The following is a 16473-nucleotide window of genomic DNA, read 5'->3' on the forward strand; positions in this document are numbered from 1 at the left end:
AGAGGTTGCAGAGGGCATAGTTAGAACTTGATGCAGAACTAGATATGGCCTAAAATAAAGGCTGCTGCTCAACAAAAAAAAAGAGGCGTGAGAGCCTCTTTCTGTACAGGGTACTGACAATGGCGTCACTGGGGAGGGGCAGAGGGGGCCCTGACCCCCCCCCCCAACATTATGCTGTGCCCCACCATGTGCCCCCACAATTAAAAAAAAATGTATTATTTTTTTTATTTTTTTTTACAAAAAGGCAATGTCTAAGAGGGAGAGCGTCCCCAGTCAGCTCCTGCGGGTGATTACTCCCCGCTCCCTCTGCTCGCTGACATTGCATAATGCGAGCGCTCACACAACCACGGCCGCCCGATCTGCTCATTCCTCTGCATCCTCATTGGCAGGGAGAAGAGCGAGTTGCAGGAAGGACTCCACCAGGACTCTCAGTTACTGAAAAAACAGACTGATTTCTCCTGTCCTTAGGACAGGAGAACCAGCCTGTAAATTCCAAGAGATGCCAGACCAGCGCTGTCAATAGCAGGGACAGGACAGCAAGAGGAGGCTGGGGAATCCCACAGTGGCAGAACACCAGGGCCCGGTGGCAAGACAACCTTTGCAAGTCTGATAGTTCTCCCACTGCTTTGGACCCTTATATTTTCTTGGTATGCTGGTGACATATATCTCTTGTTTTCTGCCACCCTGGGCATTTTATAGTTGCCCCCCTACTTTTGTCCCTGTCCCCCCCATGTGCCCCCCTAAATATGAAAGCTGGAGACGCCACTGGGTACTGATAAGAGGGTTATAGTCCAGTATGAGTTCTTTATACAAAAGCAGTATGCTCCGCTAAAATCTCATTTCGTTTTCAATGTTTACAACAATAATCACGCAGTATGATAGGAAGCCAGAAAGGTTGAACCTATACCTCATTCATATGTGCATGGGACAGTATCTAAATCAGAGTTTCTCAACCGAAGTGCCGTGGCAAAATTACCAAAATTTCCCCAACTGAGACAGGCATCCTAGTAAAGCATACTTCTATGCGAGTGGGTAAGCCATTTTTTTATTCCAGCAGTGCTGTCCGGTCTGTCAAGCTTGCCTGAAGCCACCGCTTCCTGCCAAACGATGATGTTATCAGTTGCTAAGGACAAGTCAGCTCACACAGCTTTCTGGGATATGCTCTTGTGTTTTTGGGATGTGTTGGTTGGTCCTCTTCTGTCCGTGTAGATGGGGAGGCATATGCAAATGTGTGAGGGAGGTGGTAAAAAGACACAGAAGAGGAACTGTTCAGTGGGCTTCATATGAGCCCCTTCGAGCTCCTGGAGGTACAACAATGTTTGTGATGATAGTAATTTAATTTTAGCACAAATGGACATTAATCCCACTAATTGCAGGCATGGTGATTTTACCACCTTTGGACTTAGTATTTTAATTCATTGATTTTAATTACATTATATTATATATATTTTCATTAATATGTTTCATATGATCATACAGTATATGTGGTATTGATGGGCCTTGGCCACACTGTGGATGCTGCGCAGGGCACCTGTGGTTTTCATGCACGTTATCTGTGGTTTACCATAGACTTCTATTATGTCCTGCTTTTTTGCTGCATTTACTAAAAGCTCACCAAAAATGCAGCATGTAGGACTTTTGGCGAGCTTTTTGAAAATGCACCAAAAAAGCAAGACCTAAAAGAACCCTATTGGAAACTGCATGTAATGTGCATGAAAACCATGGGTACCCTGCGCTGCGGCCAAACTGCAGTGGGTCAATGTGAACGTACCCTAATTGTCAACAAGTGTTATGCTAGCTAGTGTTTTTCAATTGGGGTGTCGCAAAGAGTTATCAAGGGTGCTGTGGTAACATCCCAGTCTGAGCATGACCCTATGTTAATACCCGTGCACAGAGGGCAAAGAAAGCACAGCCCAGACCTCCTTCCAGCTCTCTCTTCCCCACCTGCTATCAGTACTATTGTTGGAAAAACAGAAAGCTGTGTGGGCCGCCCGATCATGTCCTACCAACCAATGACGTCTGTTTTGTTTACTACTGATAGCAGCAGGGGGGCTGCCAGGGCATATCTATGCATAGGAGTTAACACAGAGTCGCTCTCACATCTCAGTGTGCAGGGTTTGGTTACCACCCCCATCTCCTCCTCTCACTGCTCCTGTACAAGCAGTAGGGGGGGGATTTGTGCTAGGAGGGGGGATTTGGGGGTTGTGCTGGAAGGGGGGATTGAGGGGGGTTTGGGGGAAGGGTTTGTGCTAGAAGAGGGGATTTGTGCTAGGTGGAGGAATTTGGGGGGTGCTAGGTGGAGGAATTTGGGGGGAGAAGAGTTGCAATCTAAGATCACTGAACTCTGCCTCAAAGACATTTTAGGACTTGCAATACGGTAACACGTGCAAAATTGCATGTTTTCCCATATCACACAAAAATGTGCTGCCTTATGCAGTTGTGCATTAGCAAATGTGCGTTAGCAAATGTGCGTATATTTGTGTCCATTAAAAAATGTGATGTGCAGGAACATGCAAAAAAAATGCATGCTTAGATACAGCTCATGGCGTGAACGGGCCCTCAGACTGGTGTGTCCCAGGATTGTGCACAGTTCTAAAGGGTGCCTTGGCTAAAAAATAGTTGAAAAACACTGATCTAAATGCACACCTGAACCTGAAAGCAGAAAAATCTAATAACTTCTTGTCATGTTTAGGTGTGAGTTGAAATGTCTCCATTGGGCTTTCAGTGCAGTTTTGTTATGAATGTAATCCTGAATAGTATATCACAGAGCAGGCACAAAGATATTACTCCGATAAAGAAGCCTAAAAAAGTGTAGATACCATCTTTCCTAGGAGAACTATATAGCAATGTTTGGGTCCCCTACTTGGATCTTCACCAAGACAAGACTGGAGGAGGACACTTGTACTGCAAAGACTGTGGATGTAAATAAATCATATTTTTCTTGATAGTTACTTACTCATCCATGCTGGCCTTGGATTTCCCAGGGCTAAGTCTAAACCATCCTTCTTCCTGTAAATCTTTCTGAAGTCCATTTACATTGATCACTATCTAAAAAGAATAACAATAAAGTCCAAGTTACAAATGTTTGCCTCTATTAGCTTATATGAAATAACAAAAAAAAACCTAATTTGGAAACCAATAGAAAGGTTTCTAATAGGAGCTGAACATGACATGCAATCTCCACCAGGGCTGCACATATTTGTTTTATGGAAATATAAAGGATATCAAGATAGTGTCATAGATGGAATAATCTTGAATGTAAGTCTACATCAGGCATCACTAAATTTTGGACAGCTGTCTAGACCCAACCACTCAGCTGCTCAGGTGTCTCTCTCTCTCATGGCTCCATCACCTGGCAGATCCTTCTCCTGGGTCACCACCCAGCCACTGCCACTGTCATCCTGAGAGGGCAGAGGGCGGGAGGTGCAGGAAGTCTACCCAACTTTTTTTGTTGAGTCTTTTTACTTGGTTCTAAGATGAGTATACAACCATACAATTTGATCAAGAGGAAATGGTCTAGTACATGTTCACAGCATGTCTGCTGTATAATGGAAAAGACATAGGAAATGTACAAGTCTGCCTAACCTATTAACAAGCAGGTGATTGGTTACTAGGACACAGGATGATCCTAGTATTATTTATCCGCTTGTTAAGAAGAAAAGTTGGTCAGCTCCCGCCATTTGTCCAGACCTGCTGCGCCACTGCCCTGCTGTGTAAGTTAGAACTATGAAGAGGGGCTGTGATGAGAAGGGAACTAAGGATACTGATGTAAGGGGGGGCAACAATGTAAAGCGAAGATGTAAAAGAGGGGAATGTGATGAAAAGGGGAAGGGCTGTGATTTGAAGGGGGGTCCTGAGAACATTGATGTGAAAAGGGGAGTGAGATGTGAAGAGGGACTAAAATGTAAAGGGAAAAATTGCTGTAAAGGTGTGTGTGTGTGTGTGTGTGGGGGGGGGGGGGGGGGTATGGCGGCTATGATGTGAAGGGGGGCTGATGACACTGAAGTAAAGGTGGACTGTGATGTAAGGGGAGGACTGTGATGTGAAGGGAGGACTGAGGACACTGATGTAAGAAAGGGGACAGAAGACACTGAAGTAAAAAGGGGGAACTGTGATGTAATGGGTATAATGAGGATACTGAAGTAAGAAGGGGGACTGGGGACACTAATGTAAGAAGCTGACTGTCATATAAAGGGAGGGAGTACTGTGATGTGAAGGAGTCACCACACAAGCATTTCTGCTATAAGAAAATTTTACAGACTTTACCTCCATGAGTTTGAATTCAACACTCCTGGTCTATTCCTTCCCTGCTAGTTACCACTGGAATAGTCATTTTTCACCCCATTATTCTGAAACCCAGTTATGCTTTAAGTGATTTCTACAAAGTTTAAATTAGCACTAATCATGTTTTCAACTGCTGCAGCTAATCTGTTTTTTTCTCTATTTATATACCTTTGTTTTGGAATAAACATTGTAGAGGAGGGACTTAATACCCTCCCACCAGCTAGCATTAGGCAAATACTAATTGCTGGGATCTGGCTGGTTATGGCTCTGTTTGTCTGATTAAAATCTTGTTTTGTCTATATTCCTATCGCACACTTTCTGGAAAACAAGGCTCATCAATAGTGGGTGCTGTAATGATTACCAGCTGGATCCTGGAAACATCAAGCAAGTGTACATATTCGCCAGCACATCAAGGATCTAAAATCACCATCCAAAGGTTTTTATTGCAGAGAGATCACATCACAGAGACACGTTTTGTAGTCGCACAGGACCCCTTCGTCAGGCATGCTTGGTGAAGGGGTCCTGCGTGACTCCGAAATGTTGCACTTGTCTCTGTGATGTGATCTCTCTGCAAAAAAACCTTTGGATGGTGATTGTAGATCCTTGGTGTGTTGACGAATATGTACAATTGATTAAAATCTTGGACATCTGATCAAAGAGGAGTCACTGCGCCAATTACTGAGTTGTGTACACATCAAGCTTCTTCCAGCACAGCTGAATTTAAGAGCAATTACAACACAGATTAATACTTTGCCCGTAATCCAGGCAAATATAAAAGATACACATGAATGCCTCTCTACGCTCATGAATAAATCCATAAATACATTTTTCATGCAAACAGTGTAAGTACACGAATTTGGTATCATCCTCTTGCAGTCTACTTAGAACAGTCTATACGGAAAAGCTCAAAGAGGGAGAGGGAGAAGCAGCACAAGGAGCCAATAAGGGATGCTGCCATGCAAGATGCATGCTGATAGGAGGAAAGAGCACAGTGGCAGATGGACAAGCTCGTCATTTTGCTGCTTATCTGTTTATAGAGGAGTAACAGGGTTGGGTTGGGGAAGGGACTTGTAAATGAAAGTGAAACTGCAGCAGAGGAAGATCAGGTCCCCTCCATTGCTAGACAGAGAGGTGTTTGTGAGCAGAGCTGTATACATTTGATGACTCTCATATATGTTTTTAGCTTTAAGTTGTAATGTGTTTATTTTTTAAACTGAGTTTATTAGAAGTCTGAAGGTATGGGCATAAAAGAAAGAAATGCTGTGCATTGATGCAAAGTTGATTTAGTTCTATACTGTACAATGCACCAACACAGAAGAAAGAAAAAGGAGGGAAAAAAAATAGAAACATTGCTGAATATAGATACAAGCCAAAAATAGCAGCTAATTTTCTCTCGCTAGAACACCAATATGAAGCAACTAACTCCCTGCTGGTTATGCACAAAAGCAAGAACATGACATTGTAAAACTCACTAGCTGACAAAACACTAATTTCTAAACATTTTTAATTTCAACTGGCATCATCCTGTACCATCTTATTTTTTGGTGAACATGAAATAGCTTTAAACAGCGTCTTTACATCAGCACCAGTAGAAATATAGAATCAGGCCTGAAAATAATTACTAACTTCTAGGTATTAAGTTCAAATGTCAGCATTAATGGTGCTCATTTCATATACAAGTAAATTCACATAACCCGCATGCATTTGAATGTGTAGCTTTTCACACTTGTCATTTTCTGAAACTTGTATAAATATGTCTGAATAATACCTGAAAAAGTGTCTGTACTGCCTTTATCAATCATTAGGATTCAAGATGTCATTTTTTTAGTTCAGGCTTGAAAATTTCAGCAAGACTAGTTGCTATAATCATGTGTAATTTTCTTTTAACACCTTTTAGATACTGTATGAAACACGTTCTGGTATTTTGACCAGTGTAGGAGTTCTGAGGGCTTTATTTCACACACTGTCACATACACATGCACACTCAGATTGCTCATACATGTTTATACATTCAGGACAGGTAGAGGTGACAAGGCACCTCCAGTGCTGACTTATCTGAGAAAAAAACAATAGCAGTCAGCCCACATTACCCAACAACATGAGTCACTTTTTGATTACTTGGGACATGAGCATCATCTACATTTATCACAGTAATTAGGAATAGATCCCATTTCCCATGTTCTATTTTTTAAAATATTAAAGAAAAACTCCAGGATTTGTTATACATAGTTACATTGAACCAGCTTGGACCAATATAATTAGGCATGTACCAAACCTAGCTGATCCCCCTGGAAGCTGGAAATCACTGAAGTATACACTGAAACTTCAGTTATCTTCCCTTGCTCCTGTGCCAAACGGCTGCCCTGCTGCATTCTGAACACAGGAGGTCGACCGCTCAGTACAAGTGCCATCCAGAAAATCCTTTGCATCTTCTGACTGAATGCAAAGTGTTCTCTGATTATTATTATACAGGATTTACAGTGCCTTGCAAAAGTATTCACCCCCTTGGCTTTTTTGTGTTTTGTTGCCTCACAACCTGGAATTAACATGGATTGTTTGAGGATTTGCATCATTTAATTTACAGAACATGCCCACAACTTTGAAGATTTTTTTTTTTATTGTGAAGCAAACAACAAATAGAACAAAATAACAGAAAAAGTCAATGTGCATAACTATTCACCCCCCCCCCTAAAGTCAATACTTTGTAGAGCCAACTTTTGCGGCTATCGCAGCTCCAAGTTGGTTTGGATAAGTCTCTATGAGCTTGCCACATCTTACCACTGGGATTTTTGCCCATTCCTCCTTGCAGAACTGCTCCAGCTCCTTCAAGTTGGATGGTTTGCGCTTGTGAACAGCAATCTTTAAGTCTGACCACAGATTTTCTATTGGATTGAGGTCTGGGCTTTGAATAGGCCATTCCAACACATTTACATGTTTCCCCTTAAACCACTCAGGTGTTGCTTTAGCAGTGTGTTTGGGGTCATTGTCCTGCTGGAAGGTGAACCTCCGTCCTAGCCTCAAATCACACACAGAGTGGTACAGGTTTTGCTCAAGAATACCCCTGTAGTTAGCACCATCCATCTTTCCCTCAAATCTGACCAGTTTCCCAGTCCCAACTGCTGAAAAACATCCCCAAAGCATGATGTTGCCACCACCATGTTTCACTGTGGGGATGGTGTTCTTTGGTTGATGTGATGTGTTGGGTTTGCACCAGACATAGCATTTTCTTTGATGGCCAAAAAGTTAAATTTTTGTTTCATCAGATCAGATCACCTTCCTCCATACATTTTGGGAGTCTCCCACGTGCCTTTTCGCAAACTCAAAACGTGCCATTTTGTTTTTTGCTGAAAGTAATGGTTTTCTTCTGGCCACTCTGCCATAAAGCCCAACTCTATCGAGCGTACGGCTTATTGTCGTCCTATGTACAGACACTACAGTCTCTGCTGTGGAACTCTGCAGCTCCTTCAGGGTTACCTTAGGTCTCTGTGCTTTGTCTCTGATTAATGCCCTCCTTGCCCGGTCCGTGAGTTTTGGTGTGCGGCCGTCTCTTGGCAGGTTTGCTGTTGTGCCATGTTCTTTCCATTTGGTTATTATAGATTTCATGGTGCTCCTAGGGATCATCAAAGATTTGGATATTTTTTTATAACCTAACCCTGACTTGTACTTCTCAACAACATTGTCCCTTACTTGTTTGGAGAGTTCCTTGGTCTTCATGTCAGCGTTTGGTTAGTGATGCCTCTTGCTTAGGTGTTGCACCCTCTGGGGCCTTTCAAAAAGATGTGTATATGAAATGATAGATGATGTGACACTTAGATTGCACACAGGTGGATATCATTTCACTAATTATGTGATTTCTGAAGGTAATTGGTTGCACCAGAGCTTTTTATGGGCTTCATAACCAAGGGGGTAAATACATATGCCAATTATCAGTTTTATATTTCTGAAAAATAGTTTTATATATATATTTTTCTAATTTTACTGCACCAACCAAACAGACTATTGTGTTCTGATCCATCACATATAATTCAGATTAAAAAAACATTGAACTAAAGGCTGCAATGTAACAAAATAGGTAAAAAGCCAAGGGGGGTGAATACTTTTGCAAGGCACTCTATATAGCGCCAACAGTTTACACAGTGCTTTACAACGTAAGGGCAGACAGTACAATTCTAATAAACTTTAATACAGTAGCAATCAGAGGGCCCTGCTCAATAGAGCACACAATCTAAGAGGGAGGGTCAAGAGATACCAAAGGTAATAACTGTAGGGAAAGAGCTGATAGAGAAAAACTAAAGTACAGTTGTTAGCTGGGAGCAGAGTAGGCCTCTCTGAAGAGAAGGGTTTTCAGGGATCATCTAAAAAAGGACAAGTTAGGAGACGGACAGTCGGACAGAATGGGGTATGGAATTCCACAGGATGGGAGAAGTCCTGGAGGCGAGCATGGGAGGAGGTAACAAAGGAGCTAGAGAGCAGGTCTTGGGAGGAACAAAGAGAATGATTAGGTTAGTAATTTGAGACTAGGTTAGTGATGTACAAAAACTGTATATTAGGTAGTTGCGCTCACCCTGTATTATATGGATGCTCCACCAGTTAATTAAATAAAAAATAACATAATCAATATTAAACAGCCCAGTGCTTATAGATCATCAATTGCTATCTGATACAATATTCCTTAAACCCAGTAAAAAAACACACAAAAAAAAAAAATATTGAAGGATGATGACGCATATCTTATGCGAAACGCGTTGAGTCTAATTCTGTGTGACGCTGACATCACATCCTGCCTATGTGACCACGCTCACATTGAGGTTTGAACCGCACCCTGGCTCCCTGCACACAGAGCTGCCATTACAGGCCATTACTGGAACGCTGAACAGACTCAGTCAAATGCCCCATACACACGGTCGGACATTGATCGGACATTCCGACAACAAAATCCTAGGATTTTTTCCAACGGATGTTGGCTCAAACTTGTCTTGCATACACATGGTCACACAAAGTTGTCGGAAAATCCGATCGTTCTGAACACGGTGACGTAAAACACGTACGTCAGGACTATAAACAGGGCAGTAGCCAATAGCTTTCATCTCTTTATTTATTCTGAGCGTGCGTGACACGATCGGAAATTTCGACAACGGATTTTGTTGTCGGAAAATTTTATAGCAAGCTCTCAAACTTTGTGTGTCGGAAAATCCGATGGAAAATGTGTGATGGAGCCTACACACGGTCGGAATTTCCGACAACAAGGTCCTATCACACATTTTCCGTCGGAAAATCCGACCGTGTGTACAGGGCATTAGGCACAATAGCATGTGAGTGCACAATTTTTAAAACTTTTTACCATAAAAACCATTTGTAGAATCTTCCCCAATGATGGCCGTTTTGTTTTTTATTAGTATTTAAGAAGCCACATTGGAGAAATTTGAGAATATAGCTCTGTACTTGGTGGAACCAAGATACATTGGGTGTTAAAGAAATATACACAGGCGTTTTTATCTCTGCTTCTGGTAAGCGTTTAAATTGGAAGGTGGTGTATCATGGATCACAATACTATTTCTGGATGCACAACTGATTCAAGCACGGTGGATAATTATATGAAGAATACAATTGATTGGACTTTTAGAAACACACTATTTTGCAAAAGTGTTTGTGTTTTTTATATTTTTTCAATATTTTTTTTTCTGTCTTTATGAATTTTGTGTTTTTTCACTGGGTTTAAGGAGTATTGTATCAGATAGCAATGGATGATCTATAAGCACTGTTTAATATGGATCATATTCTTTTAACTGGTGGAACATCCATATAATATATGGTGAGCGCAACTACCTAATATACAGTTTTTCTCTTTCACTTTACATTAGTGGTGATTATTATTTGCAGCATAGCCTTCACTTTTATATATTTGTGTTTTGCGCCAGTGGCACTTTATTATCACATAGGTTAGTGATGTAGCTGGGGGCAGAGTAGTGGATGGCTTTGTAAGTTGTTGTTAGAATTTTAAAATTAATTTTCTGGGTGAGCGGAAGCCAGTGGAGGGATTGGCAGAGAGGGGTAGCAGACACTGAATGGTTGGTAAGGTGAATAAGTCTGGCAGCAGCATTTATGATGGACTGAAGAGGGGATAGCCTATGTAAAGGTAAGCCAATGAGGAGGGAGTTGCAGTAGTCAAGGCAAGATAGCTAGGGAGTGAATTAAAAGCTTTGTGGTATCATTGGTTAGGAATGGACTTATTTTGGAGATGTTTGAGGAGGTAAGCTTTGGACATTAATTGGATGTGGGGCCAAAAGGATAGTCCAGGATTACACCTAGCACCTTGACATGTTGGGATGGTGATAGTTGATCTGTCAATCCTGACAAAGAAGTCAGGAGAAGGGGCATGTGGGGGAGGAAATATTATGAGCTGGTTTAGATAGACTGAGTTTGAGGAAGCAGTGTGACATCAAGGCTGACATGTCTGTTAGTAAATTAGTGATGCGTGTGGAGACTGATGGAGTGAGCTGAGGGGAAGAGAGATAGATTTGGGTGTCATCAGCGTAGAAATTGTATTGGAAGCCATGGGAGGCTATTAACTGACCCAGGGAGGTAAATCAAGAATAGGAGAGATCCAAGACCAGAACATTGGGGGACCCCGACAGAGAAAGGAAAAGGAGAAGAGGAAGTAGAATTGTAGGTGACATTGAAGCAGTGGTGGGATAGGTAGGTTGAGCACCAACGAAGAGTGCAGTCACATAGACCAAAGGAGTCAAGCTTTTTGAGGAGGAGGGAGTGGTCCACCGTGTCAAAGACAGCAAAGGGGTAAAGAAATAGGAGTACAGAATAGTGTCCATTGGTTTTGGCCATTAATAAATCATTTGTGAGTTTTAGGAGAGCAGTTTCTGTGGAGTGTTAAGGGTGAAATCCAGACAAAAGGGGATCAAAAAGGTTGTTCTCAATGAGTTGGTTGCTTAGTCGGTTGTAGAACAGTTGTTCAAGGAGTTTGGAAGAAAAGGAGAGCAAGGAGATGGGGCGTAGGTTGTTAAGATTGGTGGGGTCCAGTGAAGGCTTTTTAAGTATGGGGGTGACTAGAGTATGTTTTAGAGAGTTGGGGAAGATGCCAGAAGAGAGGGAGAGATTAAAGATGTGAGTTAGAGAGTGTAGGATAGAGCCAGAGGGTGACTGTAGCATTTGCGAGGGAAAAGGGTCCAGGCAGCAGGTGGTTAAGTGGGCATTATAAAAAAAGTTTAGCAACCTCATCAATGGCAGTGGGGTTCTAAAAGGAAAATATTGATTGTACCTGTGGACATTGAGTGTTAAGTGGGAGAGGTATTGGGACAGACATCTCCCCAGGAATAGTATCAGTCTTTTTTTGATTGGTGATCTCCAGGGCAGTGAGTGAGTTAGTGGGTGGAGGCAGTGGAGGACGAAGTAGAGAGTTGATGGAGGAGAACAGTTGATGGGGGCTGGATATAAAGGTGTTAATGAGGGTGATAAAATAGGTCTGCTTGGCAGTGAGGAGGCAGGAATTGTATGGTGTAAGTGGTCAGCAGCAGAGTAGAGAAGAGAAGGGTTGAGGTGGCAAATGATCCTATGGGTAACTGTTAGGTGGTTGGAGGGAAAGGGGGTGGAAGACAGGGACAGAGTGAAACTAACAAGGTGGTGATCAGAGAGAGGGAAAGGATTGTTGGAGAGGCTGCACAAAGTGCATAGGTAGGAAAATAGAAGGTCAAGGGTGTTGCCATAAATGTAGAAACTTTAGGTAAAAAAAGGAGGTTAGATTGGAGTTTAGAAGTAGCAGGAGTATTAGCATTAACAGGGATGTTGAAGTCACCGAGAATGATTGTGGGAATTTCAGAGGAGAGAAAGTAGGGTAGCCAAGCAGAGAAGTCTTTAAGGAAGGTTGATACCTGTCCAGAGGCCAATAGATCCCAGCAATTCTTAGAGAAACAGGAGAAAATAGATGAAAGCAATGTGCCTCAAAGGAGGGGAGTGTCAGAAAGGGGTTTGAATGATGTACCTGATAGGTGCTGTGAGAGGCTAGGAGGATTCCCACTCCTCCTCCCTTCCATCCACTGGGTCAGGGGGAGTGAGTCCAGAGAAGGCCACCATGGGAGAGGAAAGCAGGAGAAGCAGTGTCGGATTTGTGAAGCCAGGTTCAGTAACGGCAAGTGACTTAAAAGAGTTGGTGATAAAGAGGTCATGGTGGGAGGTGAGTTTGTTACAGACATTCCAGAGGGTGCAAGAGAAGTGGAGGCTGGTTTTGGGAAGAAGAGTAATGTAAATTAAATTGTGTGGATTGCGGCTGCTGCCAGAGGGTGTGGGGTGATGGGAGCGCTGGGTATAGTTAAATTATGGAGGCCCAGGGTTTAGTGATATATCAGCAGAAGTTAGGAGATGGTGAAGAGTGGGGGAAGTAATATGGGAGTGTGATTTATATGAAGGGACACACCCCAGCATCCTGGAGGTTTTATTAGCATGTGGAGTTCAGAAAATTAGAAGGAGTTGGTCAGTGCAGTATTAAGGAGAGGACAGAAATGAGGGTGATATATATATATATAAGCTGTGGGGTGGAGAAGAGGGGTGAAGGAAAGAGAGTTTAAGGACAGAGGAGACAACTCTAAGAAGGAGTGGTAGAGAGCACATGTTATAGAGAGGAAGGAGACCTGAATGGAGAAACAAGGTCACATGAAGCCTGTTTGGTGTTTTTCAAAGTAGTTTGCTATGTATTTTCACTTTATGCAGAGCCTGAAGTACATATAACTTGAATAATGAATCACTTCTAGAAAGAATCACTTATGGAAAGAACCGCAGAAATGTTCCCTCCAGCAATGTGCCCCCAGCAATTTGCTATCCCAATAAAGGTGCTAAAGCTTTATACTGTGAATGGTGTGGGTTAGGGTTGCCACCTGTCTAGGATTCACCCGGACAGTTCGGGTGTTGAATCATGTGTCCGGGTTTCAGGCAGACTGACATAAGTTGGACTTGATGGACTAGTGTCTTTTTTCAACCTCACCTACTATGTAACTATGAAACTCTGATTCAAACTGGGCTGTGGCTCCCCAAGTAACCAAGATAGTCACACAAAAATCTGTTGCCATCCAGGAGCTGCAGGCAGCTTTCTAGGGGAAGGTTCGGCATCGCTGGGACACCCAAAGGTGTCCCAGGCCGCTTAAATGTTCAGGTTTGGCTTGAAGGAAAGGTGGCACCCCTAGTGTGGGTGAATATAAATGGTGACAGGGACTAATTCCCCCCAGTGTGCACAATGTTCTCCACCAATTAAAATTGATGAGCCTGTTCACTTGATATAAATAATAAAAACAATAGTTCCCAGTTGATTTCTTCAAAACCACTCCTGCCAGCAATCAATTCATCAATTTATGTTCAGGTGATTTCTTTTGGTTTTCCTCTGGGTTTCCTCGTATATATTGAATTCTCACATAAAACAAGAGGGATGCATCATTGCGCAATGATTTAAACTGACATTGGGTCTAAGGTACAAATGAATCCACTGACATTTGCTCAATCAACCAGCACGTATTGAAAGCAATCAGACGCATACAGCGAGTGTCCTCCTCACACCACATCTACTGTGCTCAAACACGATAGATGTCCTCACTGGCTCCTTGAGAAAATCACGTGACATGTGACGCAACGCTTTGGGAGGAGCCATTGAGGACATCTATCGTGTTTGAGCACAGTAGATGTGGTGTGAGGAGGACACTCACTGTATGCGTCTGATCGTTTTCAATATGCGTTGGTTGATCGAGCAAATGTGAGTGGATTCATTTGTACCTTAGACCCAATGTCAGTTTAAATCATTGCACAATGATGCATCTCTCTTGTTTTATGTGAGAATCAATATATGCGAGGAAACCCAGAGGAAAACCAAAAGAAATCACCTAAACATCCATTGATGAATTGATTGCTGGCAGGAGTGGTTTTAAAGAAATCTACTGGGAACTATTGTTTTTATTGTTTATATCAACTGAACAGGCTAATCGATTTTAATTGGTGGAGAACATTGTGCACACAGGGGGGAATTAGTCCCTGTCACCATTGTTTGAAGACATTAATTTCATTTTATATAATTTATATTCACTTATTTGAAGTATTTATTAATTTGAAGTAATATATCTGTGCCTTAATAGGAGGTTGATTGCAGCGCACTATTGTTTGGTAACATATCACTTATTCACAGTGTCAGAACACTATTTTAATGGTTGCAGCTTTAATCATTTAGTTATCTTCTATTAATTAATTTATTTGAATATTCATATCAGCGCTTTATTATATTTTTATCACAACCTAGTGTGGGTGGTTGTCGGTTATTTAATCAGGAGTTAATAAAAGGATGCCTGGCTAGCAAAGCAAACTTTTCACATCTGAATCAGGTTTGCAAGAGGGCAGAGTTGTAAAGATAAGGTCAGCCCATAATTTAGGTAAGACACTACAGAGCGACATAAACATCATAATGGTGCAGACAGGGCTACAGATGGTGAAGGCAGTAGCATACAAAAGACACATAGACACCGTAAAAGCAATTTGTTTTCAGTTGTGGGTTCATGTAAAGCAGGAACATACCAAAGGCACATAGACACAGTAAGACTGGACAAAGTGCAGAGGTAGGGGGGTGTTCTCATATTCTTCATCTTATCCAATCAGAGAATGCTTTGCATTCATTCAGAAGATGCAAAGCAACAGACCTTCTGTGTTTGGAATGCAGCAGGTCAGCCACTCAGCACAGGACCAAGAAGCAATTGGGGTGATTTCCAGCTTCCAGGAGGATTGGCAAGGTATGGTATATACATCGTTACATTACATATGGTTCAGGCTGAAGCAATGTTACTACTTTATGTATAAAATATCTATACCTAGAATTAATCCTTAAACAAGATAGAGCAGAGGGTAGAGGGAACACTCCTAATATAACAGTACAAGTGGGGCTCCAAGTTGAACAGTAACAGATGATAATTATACATCCCAGAAATCACGTTACACCATTTCATGAAAGTTTTGAGAAAACACTGAGTGGTGCAGACCATCATACTCGTACATAAATCATTACTTTTGGGTGGACCGACCCAGGGACTTACAGATTGTATCATCATATTAAACATCAGATTAAAAAAAGAACATTACCTTTCCCAGGAAATCATTTTTACTGACCAAATCCCAGTCCCAGACTTCCATTATTAACTTCTCAGTAAAAGATTCATCTAATTCAAATTCAAAAGCCTCATTCCACCTTGGATAACATGATTTTTTCACAACCTGTGAAGTAAAACTTTGATAAATAGTAAAAACATACTGAAAGTGGACAACTGCAAGCTGATTCAACAATCCAGTGCAAAAAGCTAGGATGATGTTCAAAGTGTGAATTTGGTAATGCAGTAATTTATGGCAAATGATGGTCACCTAGAAGACTGAAATGGATGATACTGTATGTGTTGATTTTGCACATCAGTTAATCTTGTTTAATACAAATTTTCTGTTGAAACTATTCTATTAAGTGCAAAAAAATATAAGTGATTCTGCCAGAAATCCAGTGAGCTCATATGTAAGCAATATTATCAGCCCTTCCCAGTTCACCTCGATGGACTACAAAACACCTACCCCCTATGTTATAGAGATAAAAAGAGTGGGGTATGTTTTGTAGTCCTAATACTTTTTTGTCCTACAGAGACAACACTGGTCCTCTGTAAATATAGTAGATTGAGTGAGCACTGTCACCCTAGGCCAATAAATGTGACAGGATCACCAGGTGAAAGTAAAGGGGAAAAAAGCACCACATCTAAGGAACTGTAAGCTTCAATAAATATTTTTTTGTTTTTGGGTTTAGACACGCTTTAAGTTTTCACCTTCTTTCTGTTGGCAACCTCTGCTGCTATACTGAAGGTTGCACCAAGGAAAGTGGTGGCAGATGTAAGTGGATTTTTGAATTGACTTAGGTATTCCATTTGAGCTTAAAATAACAGATAACCCAGACAGACAAGTCAAGTTTAACAATCATATAAACTGCACTCTGAGCTCCCTGATGATTCACTATTATAATAAATGCTGTTCAGAATGATAATCATTATTTACTAAGAGCTTTAATCAATATTATATTCATGGTTTAAAAAAAATATATATGTAGAGTCCAAGTAAGATCAATACTAGCCAAGCAATTTTAGTAATAACCGTCTCTGACTTTTAGTTTCTGTAATCGACACA

General features: G+C 41.6%; 1 protein-coding gene across 3 annotated transcripts in view; it reads right to left on the reverse strand.

Annotated features, from left to right (window-relative positions):
- LOC141128111 (ras GTPase-activating protein 4-like) overlaps window positions 1–16473 on the reverse strand; it is a 248708-nt gene that overhangs the window by 70071 nt on the left and 162164 nt on the right. For all 3 annotated transcript variants that reach the window (XM_073615193.1, XM_073615194.1, XM_073615195.1), the window contains exons 7-8: window positions 15400–15531; window positions 2957–3048 (exon numbers count right to left, since the gene is read on the reverse strand). In XM_073615193.1, the coding sequence (XP_073471294.1) occupies window positions 2957–3048; window positions 15400–15531 (224 nt within the window). The remainder of the gene's footprint in view (window positions 1–2956; window positions 3049–15399; window positions 15532–16473) is intronic.

This window comes from Aquarana catesbeiana, linkage group LG02 (genome assembly GCF_042186555.1).
Source record: "Aquarana catesbeiana isolate 2022-GZ linkage group LG02, ASM4218655v1, whole genome shotgun sequence".
NCBI lineage: Eukaryota > Metazoa > Chordata > Amphibia > Anura > Ranidae > Aquarana > Aquarana catesbeiana.